Raw genomic sequence first — 22,384 nt, 5'->3', positions numbered from 1 at the left:
ATTTGTGCAAAAACATTGCATCTAACAGAATTCTGGTATTAATAGGTTTTTGCCATGACAATTACGTTTTACACAGACATGAATGCACTGGCAATAACCATTTAAAGCGCTCATCATACTCACTCTCCGTTTCCTGTTTGACAGCACTTTCTTTTCGAGGCAGTGTAGCTGGGATGGATTAGGTTGCAAGCATCAAAGACAAAGACAAGTTAAAAATGCATTTTGCACAAACCATGCACGAGATGCAAGTTAAGCACTAGCTGGAAAGAAACATGCAGATAACTATGAGAAGCAAGTAACTACAAGTTGCAAACAAACATAGCTGGGGAGGTACCTATCTAGAATTTTTAACTATGCCGGAAAATGTAGATTACGTTTCGGTAGCACACTGAAGATTTTCCAGTGTGTGTGTGTGTGTGTGTGTGGAAACTTGACTGTGCAGGGGGTCTCCAATTTGCCATGCTATGGCAGATGGAACACTTGGCATTCATAAGATATGACACAAATGAGAGGGCAGATGCTGAAGACATTTGGGTGGTCCAGAGAGGCTGTAGTATGTGAATTGGAGACACATGTCCCAGGATCCCTTAGGGACATCACAGGGGATTCTGCCATCGTTTTGTTAGCAGTGGCTGCCCATGATCCAGTAGTTCTGCCCCAGCATCCTCTGAAACATGGCAATGGATGTGAGGGCAGCTCTTAATGATGCATTATTTCCTCTTGGTCACCTTCTAAGGAAGGCCAAGTGTCACTTTAAGCCACTGCTTTAATGCTTGCATGGTCTTGACAATGGGAGACCTCAACTTCTATGTACAGAGCTGCACCGCTGCATATGCACAGAAAAGCCTAAACTAACGCTCACTGTCCATAGATAAGCAATCCTCTGCTGTAAAAAAAGCAACTTCTACAATCTGATGACGGCTGGTGCATAGAAGTTGCACTGTACAAAGTCAGACCATTGGTCCTTCTAGCTCAGTATTGTCTATGCTGAAAGGCAGAAGATCTCCAGAAGTCTCCTACAGAATTCTTCCCCAGCCCTACCCAGAGATGTTCTGGATTCAACCTGCAACCATTTGCACACAAAGGTATGGCGCTTCCCCAAAACTGTGAAACACTATCTAAATTTCAGTCTCCTGTATATGTGGTAAGCCTGGAGTATTGTCTCATTACTGGCAACTTAAGATGCTTTTTAATGCCATAACCATCGTTTCCGTGTGGCATATTGAGTACACTGAATGCCTTCCAAGCTTTAAATGCAATTCACAATGAAAGAGTTTAGTGTTTCACTTCAAACATACATTCCTTCCTACCATGCTACCTTGAGGGCTGTGGAGGCGGAAGGACTTAGGCAAGGCAATATTTCTGCAAGCAAACTATGTTTCCTATGGGTTCACAACAGCTGTTATTAACACTGCCATCCTGTTTTTACAGTAACAACGTACACCTGTCCACATAGAAACCTGGTAGGATTTATGTACTTTTGGAGAGGACAAAACTGTCAGGCCGCAAACACAAAACCACAGGACACAAGGTTACTTATTGCTGAATGTGACTTGGAGGTTGAATTCCAATCTAGTAGCAACAGCTGGAGAAACAGGTTGCATACACAGAAGATTTGATGTGCAATGTTCACAGTAAATACAACACTACATGTAAAATAATGGCTTGTTAAGAGCCATGAGATCTGGGCTGCAACAGTCAGCTCAATATCTCTTCACACAATGAGCCTCTATGGTAGACTGAGGTACAGCAATAGGCTTGGTTACCTTCCTCACAAGGTGAAAGGGTGTAACCTAGCTAAGTCTGGCAGGGCAGCCTACTCTATGACATTAACCCCTTCATGCATTAATTAGACTTAATCATGTTGGTTATGAGGTTGGTTATCCCACATAAAGTGCCTAAAATTTTCCAAACCATGTACATATATTAACAAATAAGATATTCTGTGAGCCTATGGGCATGGACTAATGCAAAAAAGAATGGAGAGGAAAGAGGAAAGCATGTGAACATGACTTGCAGCTGCTAGGTCACTGTCACAGGGCCTTGCATATGTATGTACTATCTATTTATTGTGGTCCTCCCTCAGTGTTGTCAAATTTACACGTTCACCAAGAACATTTGGGGGTGAGGTGGGGTAGATACCGTATTTTTCGCCCTATAAGACGCACCTAGTTTTTTGGGGGGGAATAAAGAAAAAAAAATTTATCCCCCCCCCCAGCCGCGGGGCTGGGGCGGGGGAAGCCCGAGCTATTAAAAACGCACCTACCGTAGTTTTTAGAGGAGAAAAACAAGGGCAGCAGGCTCCCGAGGCTGCGGATAGCTGCCCAAAGCCCGGGGCGCTCTGCTTCAGCGCGCCCTGCGCTCCGGGCAGCAGGCTGCTATCCGCAGCCTAGGGAGCCCTGCAGGAACTCCTGCGGGCTCCCCAGGCTTGCTGATAGCTTCCTGAAGCCTGGAGAGGGAGAGGGGTCTGTGTGCACCGACCCCTCTCGCTCTCCAAGCTTCAGCGAAAGCCTGCATTCGCCCCATAGGACGCACCCAGATTTCCCCTTCATTTTTGGAGGGGGAAAAGTGCATCCTATAGGGCGAAAAATACGGTAAATAAAGAATAAACAAAATGAGAAGAGGCACAAAAAAAGATGGCTCGCTCCTAAACACTAGAAATCATTCCTGTCTACTCTCTGGCATTTGGATATTTCACCAGACACTGTTCATATATGTCTGTGCTTGAGCTCAACTTAGCAGCTTTAAGGGCTAGCAGTGTGACTTAAAAAAAGAAAAGAGAGGACAAGCTGAAATTCCCAGGATGCTAAATTCTGCACCCGATATTAATTGGGCCAGTATGATTGCATATTTACAGAGTACACAGAGCCCTGGCTATCAGCAATACCGCACTGTGGGATAGGGCGGCCTACATTATTGAAAATGCAGGAGGTCACTGTATGGAAAGAGAGATTTAAAAACAGTCAATCTGGGAAGGTGCAACACCCCATACATTGAAGATAATGGCTTATCATGGGCCATTATCTAAAAAGGGTCCCTTTAGGCAACACATAATATTCCACTGCATTACAGCTTACGTAATCATGCCCTGCATTTCTGATGTTCAGACTGCAAGTGCCGCTTCTTATGTAGCCAAAATGGAACCTTCCATCCCAAGAGAGAGAGAGAGAGATCAGTAGGCTTGGGGAAACACTGAGGTTTGTGAATGTACAAACTATCTTTTAGGGGCTGGGGAACACCCCCAAACAACCCAGTGAGTACTAAGTGTACAAAATAGCCATGGAATGCTGCCTAACCGTTGGAGGAGAAAGATTGAAAACTGGAACAGAGAGAATGGATGAGGATGGAGTGTTTGGAATCCTGAACAGGATTTTGCTATAAGCTCCACTTGGCTCCATGAAAATCCTTACAGGGTTTACTATCAATTGCTTGCAGTTTTCTTTTGATTTAAATCGTATTCTATTCCGAAGGGTACAAGTTACGTTACACAATTTATTTCCAGTTCTGTCTTTTAAAAGAAAAGGATGCAGAGTTTCCCTTGGCAAGATACATTCAAGTTAGCATCACTTAAAGGTAAAGGTACCCCTGACCATTAGGTCCAATCGCGGACGACTCAGGGGTTGCGGTGCTCATCTTGCTCTATAGGCCAAGGGAGTTGGTGTTTGTCTGCAGACAGCTTCCGGGTCATGTGGCCAGCATGACTAAGCAGCTTCTGGCGAACCAGAGCAGCGCATGGAAACACTGTTTACCTTCCCGCCAGAGCGGTACCTATTTATGTACTTGCACTTTGACGTGCTTTCGAACTGCTATGTGGGCAGGAGTAGGGACCAAGCAATGGGAGCTCACCCCCTCGTGGGGATTCGAACCGCCGACCTTCTGATCGGCAAGCCCTAGGCTCTGTGGTTTAGACCACAGCCCCACCCACATCCCTTAACATCACTTAGGGAAGACTATAACCAAATAAATGTCTTAGATTCCACTATAAGCCTTTACGTACCATGTTCTCCTCAGGACAGAAATTCCAACATCTCCAATTCCCTGCTGCCGTAAGTGAAACTTAGAAAAGCCCTCATGATCCATTCCAAATATTTATGCTCATGAATATTTACTATTAACTAAGACCTCTGAACATAACCCCAGCACCATCAATATGAGCTTTCATACAGAAGACTCACTGGATCACATCTTCAGAAATATCAAATATCTAAGCAGAGCTAAACAGACTTGCTGCTGGTCCCCTTGCCACTTGTCAGGCACAACACCACTAGAATTTTAGTCTCCACAATTTGCACATCAAATTTAAATGGTGACACCTGCACCCCTTACTCGAAACTTCTTAAAACACTTTTGCGGTTGCTGCTAAAATATCTGCTGTCGGTCGCAAAAGTAGAAACCTCCTTCAGCTCATTCTGACACAAAACTGAAAAAAAGGGAGCACCTGTTATATACTTACCAAACTTCTTCCCTTCCTTCGTTGCCCCTGTCATTTTAATCTTGGCAACTTCAAAGAAATCCTTTATTTCTCTGTCATACAACCGTGATAAGTAGTCCATATAGTTCTTAAAGAAAAATGAACACACATTAAAAGTTTAGTGGCTTCTCAGGAAGAGAAATATATGACACCTCACTTCAAAAGACGTAAATTTGGAATGCACAACATGTGCCGGGTGGGATGTCATGCATGCCAGGCTCCCTCAGTCCTGAAGGCAACTTGGCGCCTCTGTGAGGGGTTTACATTCCTGGATACCACACGTGTAAGTGAAATTGTGCATACTGGGAACACCATCTAAACCCCCATTCGACCTCTGGAAACCCTTAAAAAACGCTTTTAAAAACCAACACCACCTACCAGACTCCCTCCAAACCTCCTTTCTCAAGCTCCATCTCTCCACAGACCTCAAAGGTTGATGCAAAGGCTCATGGGATTGCACCTGCAAACGCTCCCGGGATTTTGAGCTGCTTTTTTGTGTGCCATTTTTGCCCTTTCCATGCCATTTCTGGGTTTGAACTGAATTCTTTATTTATTTTGCAGTGCTGCACATGCATGGGTTGCAAACGAGTGCCTGATATGCAAGTTATAAAGAAACTGAAAATGCAACTCTGAGCACCAGAGGAAGCCGGCAGCATAAGGCAAACCGCGTTGCAGTTTTATCTTGAGACTCATAATCTCAATAAATCAAAAGGAATAAACTTAGACTGAAGAGGGCATAGTAGTGGTGGAAAGGAGATTTCCTATTATTCAAGAGCTAATAGTCCCTAGACTGCTGCATCATCATCTCACACTGCAAACTAATTTAGAAGAAGAAAAGACTGTTTGATTACATCCCATACTATATTTCACTTTGAGCCACTCACCGTTGTTAGCCCTTCATATTTTCCATAATCTGTGTTCTTTAACCACTCCATAAGTTTGGCATAGCGCAACAAGTCTCTGTGAAAGGGATGGTGGTTCGGTAGGGTCAACTCAATGGAGTGCTGAGCAAGAGTGGAACTTTGGTCATGGCCCTTGGCAGAGGAAAGCAACAGAAGAAAGTTGTATGAACACGACAGTAGAATCGCAAACCTGGACACCCTGGGAATTTGCCAGTTTGTCAGATAAAAGATCTGCCTTGCCATTTAGCAGGTATGCTTTTGCAGCTGTTCTGTGTTCCTTTCAGTACTTTGAAAGAAAGAAAACAGACATAAAAACCCCCACAAAATATTCAAAGAACAAAATAAATGCTGAGCTACAGATTATGTGTTAGAAATCACAATGCATTCTCATCAGGACTTGCGTTTTCCATTTTAAATTTCAATATTGCTCTCATTAACCTTGTAGCGATAGCTAAGATATTGTCCCACCAGATTCCAAAATCATTTCTATAGAGTGAAACAAAGCCCAATTTGTTAGATTTGGGTTGAATTTCTTCAATATTATTTTACACAGTAAAACAATATAAATTTGATGGTGTGCTTTAAAAATGCAACTCCGGACAAGATGTTAAATACAAAAGTGCCAGTTAATAGACATTGTTCACAGACATGTAAGCCATTCTGTCACCCACTCATTCATCATCACTCTATAATAAGCCCAAGATAGAGGCAGTATCTCAATTTCCCTGTTAGACACAATTTAACAAAGCTTATCAAAGCTGGTTTCACTCCCTTTTGAGTTATCTTATGTTAACAAAATGCTAAATATGATCAGCCCCAACATTCACATGTAGACTTCACAGGTACAGTACCAGGAAAACCAGGTATCCTATATACTAATTGCAAACTCATTCTCTTAATGTGGATCCTTACATATGCCAAATGGCATTATCCATGCACAAGAGAGGGATATCAGCAGGCGTGGGGGAGCCCCAAGGTTCCAGAAGTACTCAAACCTTTGGAAAAAATCCTGCCAGAGGCTGGGGGTGGGGGATGGGAAGAGACCCAAAACAGCCCAAAGAAGACTGATCATGGTCAGTGGACATGGAATGCTGATTGACTGCAGAGGTTGGGAGGGTGGTTAGGTGACAGAAAGCCTTGGGGAAGGGGGAGGAGTGCGGCATATCCTTAAAAAGGCATGGCTGGTTGGCAATTCTAAGCAGGAGCACTCCAAACTGCAATATTTTGCAGCAGGTCCTCTACTGAGGACACTAATGTGATATTCAGGAATGACTTCACTACAGTTTAATTTCTAGTAGTGAATTGTGATCGTCATATGAAGAGTGGTATAAAAATTTAATAAATAACAGAAAGTAAATAAAACCAGCAGTTTCCATTCGCCTTCCCTGCTACCACCCACCTGTGCATATCACATTGACACAGCTCTAACCCAGTCTATGTTGATTCAACATCTTTGTGCCTAAGTTGTGCATCTTTTACAAAGCGCATTTTACAATATGTAGGAAGCTTTGGTGTCGAGGTAATCCTCAGAAGGACTTGTTTCCTCAAGTCACAGAAGCCATATTTTCTATTTTGCAGAGGCAACACTGCAGGACATACATTAGGCTTAGCAAGCTTTTTAAAAGACGACTCAGTAAAATTAAAACAGGTTGATTCAAACTCTCTGTACTCACAGGAACTGAAAGATAGTAGGACCTGTTAATGAGACCCTTCTCCAGCTCTATAAACTATGTGGAGATAAAATGCAGGGATGTAAACACTGTATTGAATAGAGATGCCCACACAACCCATTCCTAACATTAAGCTGTGCATGTGACAACTTAAAAGCTTCAAAAACAAAGGTGGTACAGAAGTTAGACCAAATATTAATTTGTAAGTGCCATACAAAGAAAATATATAAACATCTCAATCTGGATAAAAGTTTGGTCTCTTAACAGTGACCAATTCCCCGGGGAAGCTTAGCTCACAAGGTAGGCACTGTATTCCTCCCACAATAGGCAGAAATCAAAAATATATTGGCTCTAAAAACATGCTCCATTTTGGCATATTGTAACTAAAATCCAAAAACAGGCCTATCCCGGCCTCCACGCATTATTTTGTAAAGCTATCTAATCTCCTGGCCATCTCCATCTCCTAGCAGTGAAGACAAGGAAAAGCAATGCTCATATCTTATTTCTTGCACTGCAGAGAACCAGGTAGCATCAGTTCACCAGAATTTTGGGCACTGGAGCCGTAGTACTGAGATGCCAGTGTTTAGTTAATTTTCCACATAAAGGGTATACATACCCTCCAACATTTCTCCAATGAAGATAGGGACATCCTATTCCATCATCATCATCTTACTATCTATACCCCGGCCCATCTAACTGGGTTGGCCCAGCCACTCTGGACGGCTTGCAACACATATAAAAACACACTAAAACATTAAACATTTAAAAAACTTCCCTACACAGAGCTGCCTCCAGATGGCTCAGAGGTCGGATAACTCCATACCCTCCAACATTTCTCCAATGAAAATAGGGACATCCTAAGGAAAAGCGGGACATTCTGGGATCAAATCAGAAACCAGGACGGCTTCTGTAAATCTGGGGTTGTCCCTGGAAAATAAGAGACACTTGGAGGGTCTGGGATATAGCCAATGGCTGGCTCATTGCACTAAATTTTCTTTGCCACTGATCATTAAGGGAGCAAAGTGATGCAAAGCAGTCAGATGGCTTAAGGGAAGCCTTCAGTGAAATACAGAATTTACTGAAGTCTCTGAAAACTGAATCGAGCATTCATCTTCAAAAAATTTACAGTTTGGAAAAGAGTCAAGGTACCTGCTGAACAAATACGTTGTTGAGATGGCTGGCCAGTCTCCGCGCAAACTGCTCTCGCAAATCGCTAAAGCGCTGCTGCTGCTGCTTCACAGCATGGAGCATCTCATGCCCTATCATCAGAAGAGGAAACCGAAACAAATTACTGCTTCAGTAAGGGAAGTTTCAGAAAGGAGAAAAGGACTGGGGGAAACCAGAAGACTTCAGCTGCAGAAAGACAATGGTAAGGGGAGAGGGGGGGTCTTAATTAGAAAAACACTTACCTGGCTGAAGAGTTACACTCATACACTGTAAGAGTGCATCTGCCGCATTAGTGCAGGCCTCAATGCCCCGGGAAGATGAGAGATCTCCTTCCTGGAGGGCTTTGATGTGACCTTTTGCCAAATCCATATGGTTCTGCAAGAACAAACGTTTACACTGGGAGGGCAAGCGCAAAACTTCAAAGCCTTATTTATCTTTCACAGGCTACAGAAAAGAGCTCAGATTATTATTTTGCATATTCCATACAAGCACCGCTAACCTAATTTCCACCCACCATAATGGCCTTGGGCATGGATTTGCATGATAGTGTTTTTATCAATTTCCACCACTGCTGCTAACTGAACTCCCCACACAGATCGCTAAGTTGACTTAAGCACACAAATACATTGGAACCAAAAGTAAATTGCAGCGAGACAGAAAGCCCATCTCGCCAGGTGAAGTGCCCGTCGCAGGCAATGGAAGTGCAAGAGGTGGCACTCTGTTTGCCTTAGCATGACTTGAGAAGCAGGCCTACAGGAGCTGCCACTGAAGTATAGCTATGGGTTCAATTCAGTACACTGGTCATGATCTTTAAAACTAAATGGCTTGAGACTAGGTTACCAGTAGGGCGATCTTATCCCACATGCATTTTAAGATCTTTGAAGAGACCCTGTCCTATGTTCTGCCAGCATCTGAAATGCTTTCAATAGGAACACAAGAAAGAGCCAGGTGGCTTCATAGTTCCTTCCAAGGGAGACCAATCCCTTTGCTATCCCTATGCAAAGAAGCGAAGGTCTTCCTGAGCCTTTAGCCTGGCTGAGGCCATTTTAACTGGGCTCCTGGTTGTTTTTTTTAACACCTATCAGCCGCTAGTTTAAAACTAACAAATGCAATTTTTAATCTGTTTGTAGAGTTTTAAATCTGTTGTTATTTTTATTACACACACACACACTTTTGCGGTTATCTTTTTTGTGCGCTTCATTGCAAAAAAGGCAGAGAAGAAATTTAATAAATAAATATGGGGAATAGTCAAAAAGTGTACTGGGCATGCCAAAGTCCCTGGATGCACTTAAAGTAGCTCACTGAACCTAAAGCTATGCAGCTGAACAGCTAAACGTGTTTTATCGGCATTAAATATAATGGCAGTGTGACAACTACTTTTTAATCTATTGTAATTCACTCAAATTTCGGTTTGGGTTGACTGTGTCTTTGAACAAATAAATACGTAAGTATGTCACATGCTTACAACAAGGAACTCTATCTCTGAAAGTAATTTCAGGTTGTTAGTGTTGCTAAGATGAATTAGATGGTTGCTTTCTGAAATCTGGTCCATTTGTTCTTTCACGCTCTGCAGCATTTCCTCATAACTGCTCAGCTTCACTTCAATTTGGTCCACCTCCTTCAGCGCCTCATCCAGCAGCTTCATCAAGATGTTCACTTGTTTCTCAGAGGCCATGATCGAGTGGATGTTTGCCTGCAAAAGAAATAATATCCATTACCCATCTTCCATCGTATTTCAAGAGTTGGTAGTCACTAAACACAGCTGATTAAAAAAACAACCATAACTCTCTCAGAATTATTACACCAGCATTCATGTGCACCAACCTGGAGCCCTCTAGAAGTAAGTAAATAAGTAAGTAAGTAAGTAAGTAATGCTATTACTAAGTCCATCTGACTGGGCAGCCCCAGCCACTCTGGGCTGCTTCCAACAAATATAAAAGCAACCGTTATCATCCCTGAAAATTGGCCATGCTGGCTAGAGCTGATGGGAGTGCAAGTCTAAAATATCTAAAGGGCATTAAGTTGAGGATGGCTGCCACAAACCCTGGTAAGTAACAATGGTAGAAGAAACTTTGGCCCACAGCCCTAATTAGGCCCACCAGGCTTCTGTATTTGGCCTCCTGGCTGTTTTGTCCAAGCCATTCATCACCTGATGTGAAGCATGGACAGGTAAAGGTGTAGATTCAAGCAGCCCCAAATTCAAGGCATGGCTGCAAAGGAGGAATATTGGTGGTCCCTCCAAATGTTGCTGGGCTACAGCTCCCATCGTTCCTGATTACTGGTTATGCTGGAGTCCAGAACATCTGCAGAGGACCACAATGTCTGGCCTGAGCCTAAGTCCAAACCAAAGCGTATTCTGCATAAGCTGAGAACTTTTCCATTATCTCTTGCTAAGCACACTGCCATATTTCAAAATAAATCATTACCCCATCGAGCACTTGCAGTTCTCTGGACAACTTATCTGCAAAGGCCTCTGCATTGGAGATGGCATATTCACAGCCTTCCATCATTATTTCGATGTCCTGCTCTTCTCTTGCATTTAACTCTTGGTATTCATCCACCACCTCTTCATCTCCTCCAGCCACATTCTGATTCTCACCGCTTGGAACCGATTCTTGAGAGAGCAGAAAAAGATTGTGTTCATGAAAAATGGATACAAGGCTACCGTCTTAACCTAGGTGATCAAAATCTTTTTGAACGACTGACAAGACCACAATGCCAAAGAAAGTGGAAGAGAGCTGTCCATACAATATAAGCATCATGAGTTTTCTTCAAATGGTAAGTTAGGAAACACTATTATTTACCAAGTCCTTTTCAATATAAAAAAGAGGCTAGTGTCATTTAATGTTTGACATTCTGCTCTAATTCGTTCAGGCTCCCTTTGATATAGAATGTGATGACTGGAATTTATTGAATGGTGACGGCTTTGACTACATTGAAGACCTACTCCTGGAACCTTACCTGGGTAGGTAATTTTTGCTCCTGTCAGGATCTTACCTAGGTTTTAAGGTGGCATAGGCAAACTCAGCCCTCCAGATGTTTTGGGACTACAACTCCCATCATCCCTAGTTAACAGGACCAGTGGTCAGGGATGATGGGAGTTGTAGTCCCAAAACATTTGGAGGGCCGAGTTTACCTATGCCTGTTTTAAGGCAGCAGACAACCAAACCTTTGCTATGGCAAACAAAAACTGACTCTTTTCCAGTGTCCATCTCTATTACTTCTGCCTCACCTTTAAGAAGTCACATAAAAACATTTTATCTTTGGAGTACTAAGGTTTGATCTCTTTCCCCTTACCTGCCACTTTCTGCCCTTGCTTTTTAAATGGGTGCTTGCTTTACAAAAATAAAAGTACTGATTCTCCCTCCATAGTCAGCTGAATACAATCTATGACCTCCGTCCAATACAGTTCAATTTCAGCACAGCATTACCAGGTAATTAAATAACTAACATCGTTTGCATTGCATTGCGAAACAATACTTTCATGACATTTCTTCACATTTGGAGATGTTTCAGCTGCTCCTTGCAGCATTAAGGCTTCAAAGAGTTATAAAATTAAAAACTCTTGAATAGTATTTCCACCTGCATTTTCAGTACATTCCTGAGTGACCTGAAGAATGTGTTTTGCTTAACAAGATGGGTCATAGGCAATTTAAAAAAGCAAAAAGCAACTGAATTAGTCACACAGAAGAAGAAAAACAGAAAGAAAAGGTGTTACGCACCTTCTGCAACTTTAGGTAGTTCTGGAGAATTAGAAAGGATTTGAAAAGCAGAGGAAAGGAAGCAAAGAATATTAGCTAAGCAGTGAACGAACACAGAATTTTTCAGAAACGGCAATAAATCGTCAGAGAGTCAAAGCTTTGAAATTTAAGTAGACTACAAAGCAGATTTCTTCATATACATGCAACATCTGGTAGACCACGTGATTTCTTATTAAGCTTTTAAACATACAAGCATGCAGGCTGTGTAATTAACAGTTACCTTAATACTCTAAACTTGTATTCAGTTGCTTTTCTCAGAATGGACAGGTTAGACCTGCCAAGCAGGACACATTAAAATTGATCTGATAACAATTTAAACTTAGCTTTAGCAACTAATAAGTTACATAGGCTCTTCAAGTGTGATGTACAGGAGTCCAAAAGCCCAAGACTGCAGAATGTCCCTGGCAAAATATACCTCAATCCTACATTCACCAAGCTAATTAATTTCAAAAGAACTTCCAGGAAAGTGAACCATGTCCTAATTTAGGTCAAAGACATATGAAGCCAATAAAAGCCTTAGTTACTGTTAGTATATGCATGAATGAGGGCAATACAAACAACGTGATTTTCTACTACTTTTAAAGTATGATGAAATTAATATTTTAACTAGAATACAGCATTATGAAAGACTCAACTAAAGTTTTTACCTTCTAGAAGCTGAGAACTAACATTTATGAAGTCGATCTTCTTTCTAATATACCGCTGATTGAGTTTCCAAATGCATGAAATGAAAGTGTTCTTTTCTGCTATACTGCTAGCAACCCATTTGTACACTTTTTCAAAATGCAGGTCAAACTCGGGATTTTCCTGAAAAACAGGGACAAAACATATGGGGGAAAAATCATAATAGTACATTCCCAACATAATGTTTTAGATTCCAAGGGCAGATCTAAGTAATACATTTAACACACATTCAAATGTGCATGGATTCGCCTAAAGAATCCTGTGAACTGTAATTCTGTGAACTACAATTCCCAGCATTATTTTGAGAAAGTCAGGTGCTTTAAAGGTGCGTTGAATATGCTTTAAAAGCATGGCGTGGATCTATAAAAAACTTCAGCAGGCAGAAGCATTCCATCAGGTATATTCATGGGATGCTGCCACTAACGGAAGCAGAGGTGAGGACTTTCATCACTATAAAATTCCCTCTTGAAAATCTGCTGTAGAGGGCAGGGAAGCCTCTGGAGCAGCATGAGAGGTGGTGCAGCGGGCAAAGGGGAAAGAGAGATAAGTAAAAAATGCAACCCATCCTGTGCTCCAACAGGAGCTTCTGCAGGATCCAAAAGCCCTTCTGTTTGCAGAGGGCTGTTTAGGATCCAAGCCAATGCATTTTCAAACAACACAATGTTCTTTGGGCTGGTTTACAGTACAACAGTAGCATGTCAGATGCTCACACACAACACAAAAACAACATGATCCTAACTCAAAAAGAAATGAAGGCTTACTACTTCTGTAGGAAACTAATAAAAATGCTTTTGAATTTGTAGATAGTGGTTTATAAGCACGTCAGTATCCAGAATAAAGATCCAAAGCGATTCTTGGTTTGATTTTAAAAGTCTATAGCAGAGAAAATTCTTGTGCAGTGCATGAAAGAAACAGAAAACCATCCCTCTGCACATTGCACCTTTTCTCCAAAGGAAATTCTCTTCTACAGAAGTTAGACGTGCAAGCTGCTTCTCTATACACTTACTCAAAAGTAAGTGTGAGCCTTCAAAGAGTTGCTCGTAAGTGTGCATATGAGGGCAACCTTGGTTTCCAAGTCCACTGAAGTTAGCAACATGCCAAAGGCATGATATGTCACAAATGAAAGTTGCATTTACTGCCCATGCAGAGTGAAGATTTCAAGCCTTTATAATGAAGACATACTTTGATGGCATCCTTGGCATCAACGACAGCAAGATCTCGAAGCACCCACGCAGTCTGCCTCTTGTAGAAATCTCCCTTGTCAGATTTTTTCACCTTTACCACGTTTACCTGCACCGGGCGTTCGGTTGTCACTGTGGAGTACAATAAATAGCTGATCACCACAAGACCCAAGCACCAATGTAAGATGGACAATGCCCATTTTCCCACAGCCACAAGTAAGAAATCCTAAAGCAGATATCCTGGCCCCACATTTACTTTATATGAAAATGCAAACCTAAGAGATATTCAGAACGCAGAAGGCAGCCAGGCCCTCTCAAATGTGGAAGCAGACATAGCCAGCAGCTGCTAAGCAGGAAGGAAACATTTTGCTGTTTGCAGATATTAAAAGCAATTACCATATTTACTCAAGTCTAATGTGCCATGAAATCTAATGCACACCCTATTTTCGCAATGTAATTTGGTCAAAAAAGGTGAGCATTAGATTCAAGTAAACACGGTATAAAAATCAGTGCAAGCCACTGATCTCATGCAGATGGCCCCTTAGGAAGCCTCTTTATGGCAAACAGGACTCAAAACATTGCAGCACCTAAAATGTTAGTGCTAGTGCACAGAATACTTTATATCTTCTTTTTCAGAGGAACATACATGTTAGTCCAATGCAACAAAACACAAGAAGTCTTGTGGCACCCCAGAGACTCACAAATTTATTGTAGCATAAGCTTTCATGGACTCAAACATACTTGATCATCCCAGGTATAGGGTGGTATATAAATTCAATAAATGATAATAATAAATAATAATAATTGATCAAATGCATGAAGTGAAATCTGAGTTGACAGCTATATAAAGTATAAAATGGCGAAGTGTGGGTTGAATGGAAATGAGATACAAAATCACAGTCAGGATCCTTTGAATTTACATATATGTGAAACAGGCACATCTTTTACAGTAGCAGGTTGATGACAATTTACTCAGCACTGCCAATATTATTGTATTAGCACTTGTATTGTGGCAGGGAGCCATTCACAAGACAGTGTTGGCACATAGATCCTGGCATTGGTAAGCTAATTAACATTTGTAGCATCCTTTGCTACCCCTCCGTAGGATAAGTCAAGGCTAAGTGAGACTTAGGAATCCCAAGTCCGCTGCAAAATAACCAGTCAGCTGACAATGTTTTCCAGCTGAGAACACAAAACTGCTTCCTTGACATGCTTGACAAGAATCCCTTCTACAGTAGGCAATAGCAAAAGCATAAGCTTTGGGGAGTTCCCTTTAGACATAACCTATCAATTGAAGTTAAGTCCTGAAATGCTATACTTAAATCATAGAAACACCTTTTGGAGGAAATATAGGTGAAATTGTACAATTTGATAGTAAATAAAGTACTGTATCAGCTTTTAGCAATGAGCTTAATTAGGAGTTAGAAAAAATGTTTGCCCATACCTGTGGCACACAAAAAGCAGTTTCTCTTCTTTTTTCCTGCTTTGCAAACATTAACAATACTTAGTAAACGTTCATCATTTGGAGTGAAAATATCCCTCTGTAAGGCATGCTTGATTGCAGTCATTTTCTCTGAGCTGTAAGATATAGGCAATAATAATAACATTTAAGTACTTTTCAGAATAGATTAACTCAGCCACCACCTACTGGACCCAGGAACTGTGGGTGTCTGGCACCCGCAAACTCATACCAATATAATAGGAGAACTGTGTATTTGATCCTGTGCATTGGTTGATGCAGGACTTTGAAGTGGGGTAGGGACGTGGCTACAATCAACTTACAAACAAAACTACATTTTAGCTTGTGCACGAACATCCTTAACAGGCCAAGTGTAGCACTGTATGCAGGGCTCACAAACACACAAGTGTATGTTGAAAACATTTTTCTTTCAAATCAGATAAGCTGCCTGTGGTAGAAATCGCATCCCAACTCACTTGGAAGAGCAACCACTAATGAGTTGCAGAATCACAAGTGAACATTTGCTACACCTAAACAAAAAACAGGCTGAGCAAGATTTAAGTGCTTAAAATACCAAAGTAGCTGAAGACAACATGCTGCTTCCACTAGCTTAACTACACAAGTGACAAATTAAAAAAGTAAAACAATTGTGGTACAGTGGTGCCTCGCAAGACGAAATTAATTCGTTCCGCGAGTTTTGTCGCCTTGCGATTTTTTTCGTCTTGCGAAGCACGGTGTCGGAAAAGTTTTCGGAAAGCTTCAAAAACCACCAAAGTCTTCAAAAACCTCAAAAAAGGCTACCACACCGTGTGCTATGAGTTGCTCCTCGAAGTCAAGTCGCAACTGTATTAACAGTTTTAAGAAAAAGGAAACAAACTTGCAAGACGTTTCCGTCTTGCGAAGCAAGCCCATAGGGAAAATCGTCTTGCGAAGCAACTCAAAACACCAAAAACCCTTTCGTCTAGCGAGTTTTCCGTCTTGCGAGGCATTCGTCTTGCGAGGTACCACTGTACGTTTCAGCTGCAAGCATTTGTGGACTTGACAATACTTTGAAACAAACAGCACAGATTATCACTTAACTACAGTGTTTCTCAAACTTGTGTTTCCAGCTGTTGTTGGACTACAACCCCCATCACCCCTAGCTAGCAGGACCAGTGATCAGGGATGATGGGAATTGTAGTCAACAACAGCTGGAGACCCAAGTTTGAGGAACACAGAAAGAGGTTCTAAAGTGCCATCCTAAAGTGCAATAAAACTTAAAATGTTGTATTTTTTTTTAAGTGCAATAATAGTGCCATCCTATACACATCCAGGGACGTGGGTGGCGCTGTGGGTTAAACGACAGAGCCTAGGACTTGCCAATCAGAAGGTTGGCGGTTCGAATCCCTGCGACGGGGTGAGCTCCCGTTGCTCGGTCCCTGCTCTTGCCTACCTAGCAGTTCGAAAGCACATCAAAGTGCAAGTAGATAAATAGGTACCGCTCCAGCGGGAAGGTAAATGGCGTTTCCGTGCGCTGCTCTGGTTTGCCAGAAGCGGCTTAGTCATGCTGGCCACATGACCCAGCAGCTATACGCCGGCTCCCTCGGCCAATAAAGCGAGATGAGCGCTGCAACTCCAGAGTCGGCCACGACTGGACCTAATGGTCAGGGGTCCCTTTACCTTTATACACATCTACTCAGAATAGGACTTACTACCAGGTAAGCACATGAAGAATTATGGCACCCTAAAGCTCTGGAAAAAGGGACTCTTCCAGGTAAGTCATTTAACTACCCACATAGTTTGGCCTAACTCAAGATGCCCCTCTGAGGGGACTGACCCTGAATGGCATTAAGGCAACAGAAGCTCACTCGGTTTGCTCACAGCTGACCAACCATGATTTATATTCCCATTTAAAAAATAAAATAAGCTTCTTGTTCGATTTCAGTTTATAATTCTTGCCTGGTCATTGGGGTTTGGTGGGGAAGGGATAGGGTCGACATGTGTCCTGTAGTGTATACCATATTACCGTATCATTCCGTATTTCTGTCAAATGCTATGACCGGTATTGATATATAGTTTTATCCTGGGCAGCCAAGCACAAACAGGTTTACAAATTCATGTGCAAGTGGCACACGTGTGACAAATTCCAGAGGGACCATTCTGTGAGGCTGCAAGTGATCTGTTATGTCATTGCTTTGAAGCCTACCAGAGAAGAATGGCAGATGAAGTTGATGGACTATGCTGAGATGGCTAAAATGACGGGAAGAATCAGGAAGTCCAAAATTTTAGTAAGGAATGGGGGGAAATTATATCTTAGCTTAAAGACCATTGTAAACAGTTAAAATAATTAGTAGGATTGAAATATCACTTGTAGGTTAAGGGTGAATTCTGGACACAATGGAGATGGAAAAGATTTGGATCATAATAAAAGATACGGGAGGAAATGGTTGATAATAATAGGACCCACAAAGGGGAGGATGGAAGTTTCTTGGAATCTTGTGGGGGCTTTTTTTAATGCTTTACTGAGCTTAAAAAGAAGTAACAAAAAAGGGTTATCCAAAAGAAAGAAAAGAAAATGGTAATATTTGTTACATCACATCACAATAGTTCTTGAGCTTCTAGCAACTTCCCGCCACCCCATCAAGTATCTACCACTTAGTCTATGTCAGCTGTCAGCAAACTTTTTCAGGAGGGGGCTGGTCCACTGTCCCTCAGACCTTGTGGAGGGCTGGACTATATTTTTTTTTGGGGGGGGGGGAATGAACAAATTCCTATACCTCACAAATAACCCAGAGATGCGCTTTAAATAAAAGGGTATATTCTACTCATGTAAAAACACCGGGCAGGCCCCACAAATAACCCAGAGATGCATTTTAAATAAAAGGAAACATTCTACTCTGGTTTCCGAACTGTCCACGGGCCGGATCCGGCCCCCAGGCCTTAGTTTGCCTACCCATGGTCTAGGTAAAGGTAAAGGGACCCCTGACCATTAGGTCCAGTCATGGCCGACTCTGGGGTTACGCTGCCCATCTCGCTTTATTGGCCGAGGGAGCCGGCGTACAGCTTCCGGGTCATGTGGCCAGCATGACTAAGCCGCTTCTGGCAAACCAGAGCAGCGCACGGAAACGCCGTTTACCTTCCCGCCGGAGCGGTACCTATTTATCTACTTGCACTTTGACATGCTTTCGAACTGCTAGGTTGGCAGGAGCAGGGACCGAGCAACGGGAGCTCACCCTGTCGTGGGGATTCGAACCGCCAACCTTCTGATCAGCAAGTCCTAGGCTCTGTGGTTTAACCCACAGCGCCACCCGCATCCCTACCTAAGTGATAGACTAAGTCCTCGGAATCTTGTTTTTAACGATTTATGTTTATCTCTGTGAAATTTTAATTTGAAAAACCAAATAAATAATTTTAATTTTTTTTAAAAAAGGATTGCTTTGAAGCCACGTCAGCACCAGTCCAAACAAACAAACCAACAAACCTTGCCCCCCAACCGCCCCTCCCCCCCCGTATTTTGCCAAAACAAAGGTGGTCGCATTAGGATGGGGCCGCCTGGAGAGGGAAGTCAAGGCAGGCGAGGGCGGCTTCCCGGTGAGGGACTTGGAACCCCCTTCCGAAGAAGAGGGGCGCTTCGACAGCAGGCCTATTGGGGGGGGGGTGCGTAAAGGGCGTGAGGCGAAGGGGCCACGACGAGCAGCACCGGAGGGGCGGGTGGGGGGACCTGCCCGTGGAGCCCCCACGACCACCGCCATGCAGAGAGACCCCTCTTACCCCGCAGCCTGGGCTGGGGAGAAAAGCCCTTTCCCGAAGCTGCTCCTCTAAAGCCGCCGGCCGCTGTCAGGCTCCGAGGAAACGCTGCCTCTGTCCCTCCGTCCCTCCCCACTCGCCTTTCCCACTCCTGTCACCGAAAAGAACCGGAAGTACACGGAGTAAGGACCGTAACACGTGACGGAGGAGCGTCCTCCGCCGCCGCCGAGATCAGTGGGGAGTGTGATAACCATAGATGTAGAAAAGTAAAGAGTGACACGGGGGTACCATTCTGAGCAGCTGTATTTCCTTTTCTTCCTCCTTTCAGTGTTTCAGGACTTGCGCGCTGATGATAACTTCGAATGAAAGCAGGCTTAGAAAAAGAGCAAATTCAATGATATTTGGAATCCATTCTTACAAATACTGTAACAGGTTGAGATCTCGTGAAGTACAGTAACAACTTTGTAAAGTATAGAGTTTTTGGTTTTTTCCTCTCCCCCCCTTTATTTTCCCTTCTACATGGGTTATGTTTGTCTTCCTCTTTTTCTCTCTTTTATTTACGTTTTACCATGTTTAGTGCACATATAATTAGGTACTTTTGCGGGGGGGATATATAACAAGCGTACACACAAGAAGAAACTAAGTGACTGAATACAGTATATGCTATACTTGAAAGCGAAAAGAAAAGAAAAAAGGCATTTGCCCCGGGATTGTTTGGGGATCCCAATCGCACTTAGAACAAAAGGCTAACCCCCCCCCCCGCCAATTTACGTAGATAACTCAGTTAGAGCATGGTGCTGATCATGGCAAGACTGCAGGCTCGATTCCTGTACAGGACAACTACATACCTCCTGCATTGCAGGGGGTTGGTTTTCAGGGTCCCTTCCAACGCTACAATTCTATGGTGGAGATTTTAATAGACAGCTGTCATGGGTGGGTGGGTGTGGATTTTGACATAGCTTCCAATGCAAGTCCCGGAAACTGTCCATGCACATAATTGCATGGGTCATTCTATACTTTTCTATCTCTGTGAGAGTGAAAGATGCAAACAGGAGGCGCAGGACCAAAAAAGGGTGGAGATGGGCGTTGATTGGGGCAAGAGGGCGGGGCTATTTAGCGTTCTCTTTCCTTCGCTCCTCCCACCGCGGGCAAAGGGGCGTGGCGAAAGCCCATGGCATATAATCAATGTTGGGAGGAGAAAGGACTCCGGATATTTGTTGGAGTAAATGCATTGCGTGCTACTTAGTCCAGAGCACCTGTGTACCTGGGTCCCCATCCGCTCCTCCTGAGGGCAGGCGGCTAAAGGCTTCTCAGTACTGGGTGGATGCAGTGATGGTGGCGAAGAAAAATAATAATAGGATGGTGGTCCCGCCAATGCTGACCTAGACAAGGTCGACTGTGGTTTGCATTCAGTCAGATTTATTCCATGTTTTCTGCCATTTGCACTTCAGCTAAGTTCTGTCTTGTTTCACTGACTTAGCTCTTCAGAAAATCAAGCAGCTTAATAAACTGATCACTGCCGACCTCCAGCAAGCAATCAGCTTTCAAAAATATGCCACCCTCCAGCCAGGACAGTAGTCATGCAAGAGTATTCATTGCAGGAGCAGTTTTCTTCAGTAGAGAGAACACGGGAGACTTACTGTATCTTTTGTAATAATCTGTTTATTTACAAATGTAGCAGGCTGGGTAGGTATTACGGGCGTACAGAACCAAGCACACAGTTTCAGTCACTGAAGCATCAGACCCTTCAAATTTGAAACCAGCTGTCCAGTCAAACCAAACTAGGAAATCCTTCTGTGTACCCCACCATTCTGCAAATATGCTTGATTTACAGCAGGGTGGTCCGACTTGTGGCCGGAGGGCTGCATGCGGCCCTCATGGCTGTTTTTGGTGGCCCTCAGCAACATCTGATGTTCCCCCAGCCTTCGCACTGCCTTTCTCTGAAGGACCAGGTGCGCAGCCTGGGAATCATTTTGGACTCACAGCTGTCCATGGAGGCACAGGTCAAATCTGTGTCCAGGGCAGCTGTTTACCAGCTCCATCTGGTACGTAGGCTGAGACCCTATCTGCCTGCGGACTGTCTTGCCAGAGTGGTGCATGCTCTGGTTATCTCCCGCTTGGACTACTGCAATGCACTCTACGTGGGGCTACCTTTGAAGGTGACCCGGAAACTTCAACTAATCCAGAATGCGGCAGCTAGACTGGTGACTGGGGGCGGCCGCCGAGACCATATAACACCGGTCTTGAAAGACCTACATTGGCTCCCAGTACGTTTCCGAGCACAATTCAAAGTGTTGGTGCTGACCTTTAAAGCCCTAAACGGCCTTGGTCCAGTATACCTGAAGGAGCGTCTCCACCCCCATCATTCTGCCCGGACGCTGAGGTCCAGCGCTGAGGGCCTTCTGGCGGTTCCCTCATTGCGAGAAGCAAAGCTACAGGGAACCAGGCAGAGGGCCTTCTCGGTAGTGGCGCCCGCCCTGTGGAACGCCCTTCCAGCAGATGTCAAAGCGATAAACAACTACCTGACATTCAGAAGACATCTTAAGGCAGCCCTGTTCAGGGAAGTTTTTAACGTGTGATATTTTACTGTATTTTTGGTTTCTATGGAAGCCACCCAGAGTGGCTGGGGAGGCCCAGCCAGATGGGCGGGGTATAAATAAATTTATTATTATTATTATTATTATTATTATTATTATTATTATTCCAAAGCTGGTAAGCAAGGTGCTGGACTTTGGGAAAGAGGTTTGGGGGCTCTGACAAGGCCCTAGAGTCCTCTCACCTCCATCACAATACCTAGTTAATGCTTTCCCAGCTTTGGGAAGGAGGCAAGTGTAGTAATGTCCTTTCTTAACAATGCCACTTCAACAATTTCCCACAAACTGTGTGTGTGATTCTTACTTTATAATTGAAGTACTGGAAACTAACCCTTACTTCTGTCTTTTCTTCCCTCCTCTTGTTTTGTCTCGGCACGAAATTTAGGGCCAGTTTAGATTTTCCGGCAGCCCTGATGTAAGCATCTTGGAAATGTGTGATGACCTCAGCGTTTCACGCAAGTCAAACCCCAGATCTGCCATTGAGTCAGATGATCACTGCAGTGCAGTGGTTAGAGCATCAGACCACAGCTGAAGAAATACAGGTTCAAATCCCCCACTGGTGACTTTGAACCAGTCATCCTATCACAGGGTTGTGAAGATGAAAGGGGGGGGGGTTGGAAACCATGTGCGATGCCTTAAAACTCCCTGGAGGAAAGGTGGGATAGAAATGTAATAGACAAATTCCTTCTCCCTGAGGAGTGGCTGGTTTGCGCTAATGCAAAGGTGCCATTTGTGTGAAATGGCTTCTCCAAAATCAGGGTTGTAAAGG

The 22,384-nt window shown here is 43.4% G+C and overlaps 1 protein-coding gene across 4 annotated transcripts in view; it reads right to left on the bottom strand.

Moving 5' to 3' along the window:
• The window catches only part of EXOC1 (exocyst complex component 1), a 29,399-nt gene extending 10,192 nt beyond the window's left edge, over positions 1–19,207 (bottom strand). Inside the window, exons 1-12 of one of the 4 annotated variants that reach the window (XM_083459838.1) lie at positions 19,046–19,207; positions 15,281–15,414; positions 13,838–13,968; positions 12,619–12,778; positions 10,637–10,824; positions 9,676–9,903; positions 8,453–8,585; positions 8,193–8,302; positions 7,047–7,100; positions 5,356–5,505; positions 4,454–4,559; positions 124–168 (exon numbers count right to left, since the gene is read on the bottom strand). In XM_083459838.1, the coding sequence (XP_083315964.1) occupies positions 124–168; positions 4,454–4,559; positions 5,356–5,505; positions 7,047–7,100; positions 8,193–8,302; positions 8,453–8,585; positions 9,676–9,903; positions 10,637–10,824; positions 12,619–12,778; positions 13,838–13,968; positions 15,281–15,404 (1,429 nt within the window). In that variant the 5' untranslated portion in view covers positions 15,405–15,414; positions 19,046–19,207. The remainder of the gene's footprint in view (positions 1–123; positions 169–4,453; positions 4,560–5,355; positions 5,506–7,046; positions 7,101–8,192; positions 8,303–8,452; positions 8,586–9,675; positions 9,904–10,636; positions 10,825–12,618; positions 12,779–13,837; positions 13,969–15,280; positions 15,415–19,045) is intronic. The other 3 variants (XM_083459839.1, XM_083459840.1, XM_083459841.1) reach the window with 3 other exon arrangements.
• Between the last annotated feature and the right edge of the window lie 3,177 nt (positions 19,208–22,384).

The sequence above is a fragment of the Podarcis liolepis genome (assembly GCF_965112155.1).
Source record: "Podarcis liolepis genome assembly, chromosome: 9".
NCBI classification, from domain to species: domain Eukaryota; kingdom Metazoa; phylum Chordata; class Lepidosauria; order Squamata; family Lacertidae; genus Podarcis; species Podarcis liolepis.
The sequence above is the reverse complement of the archived record's forward strand: the minus strand, read 5'-3'. Positions and strand labels throughout refer to the sequence as shown.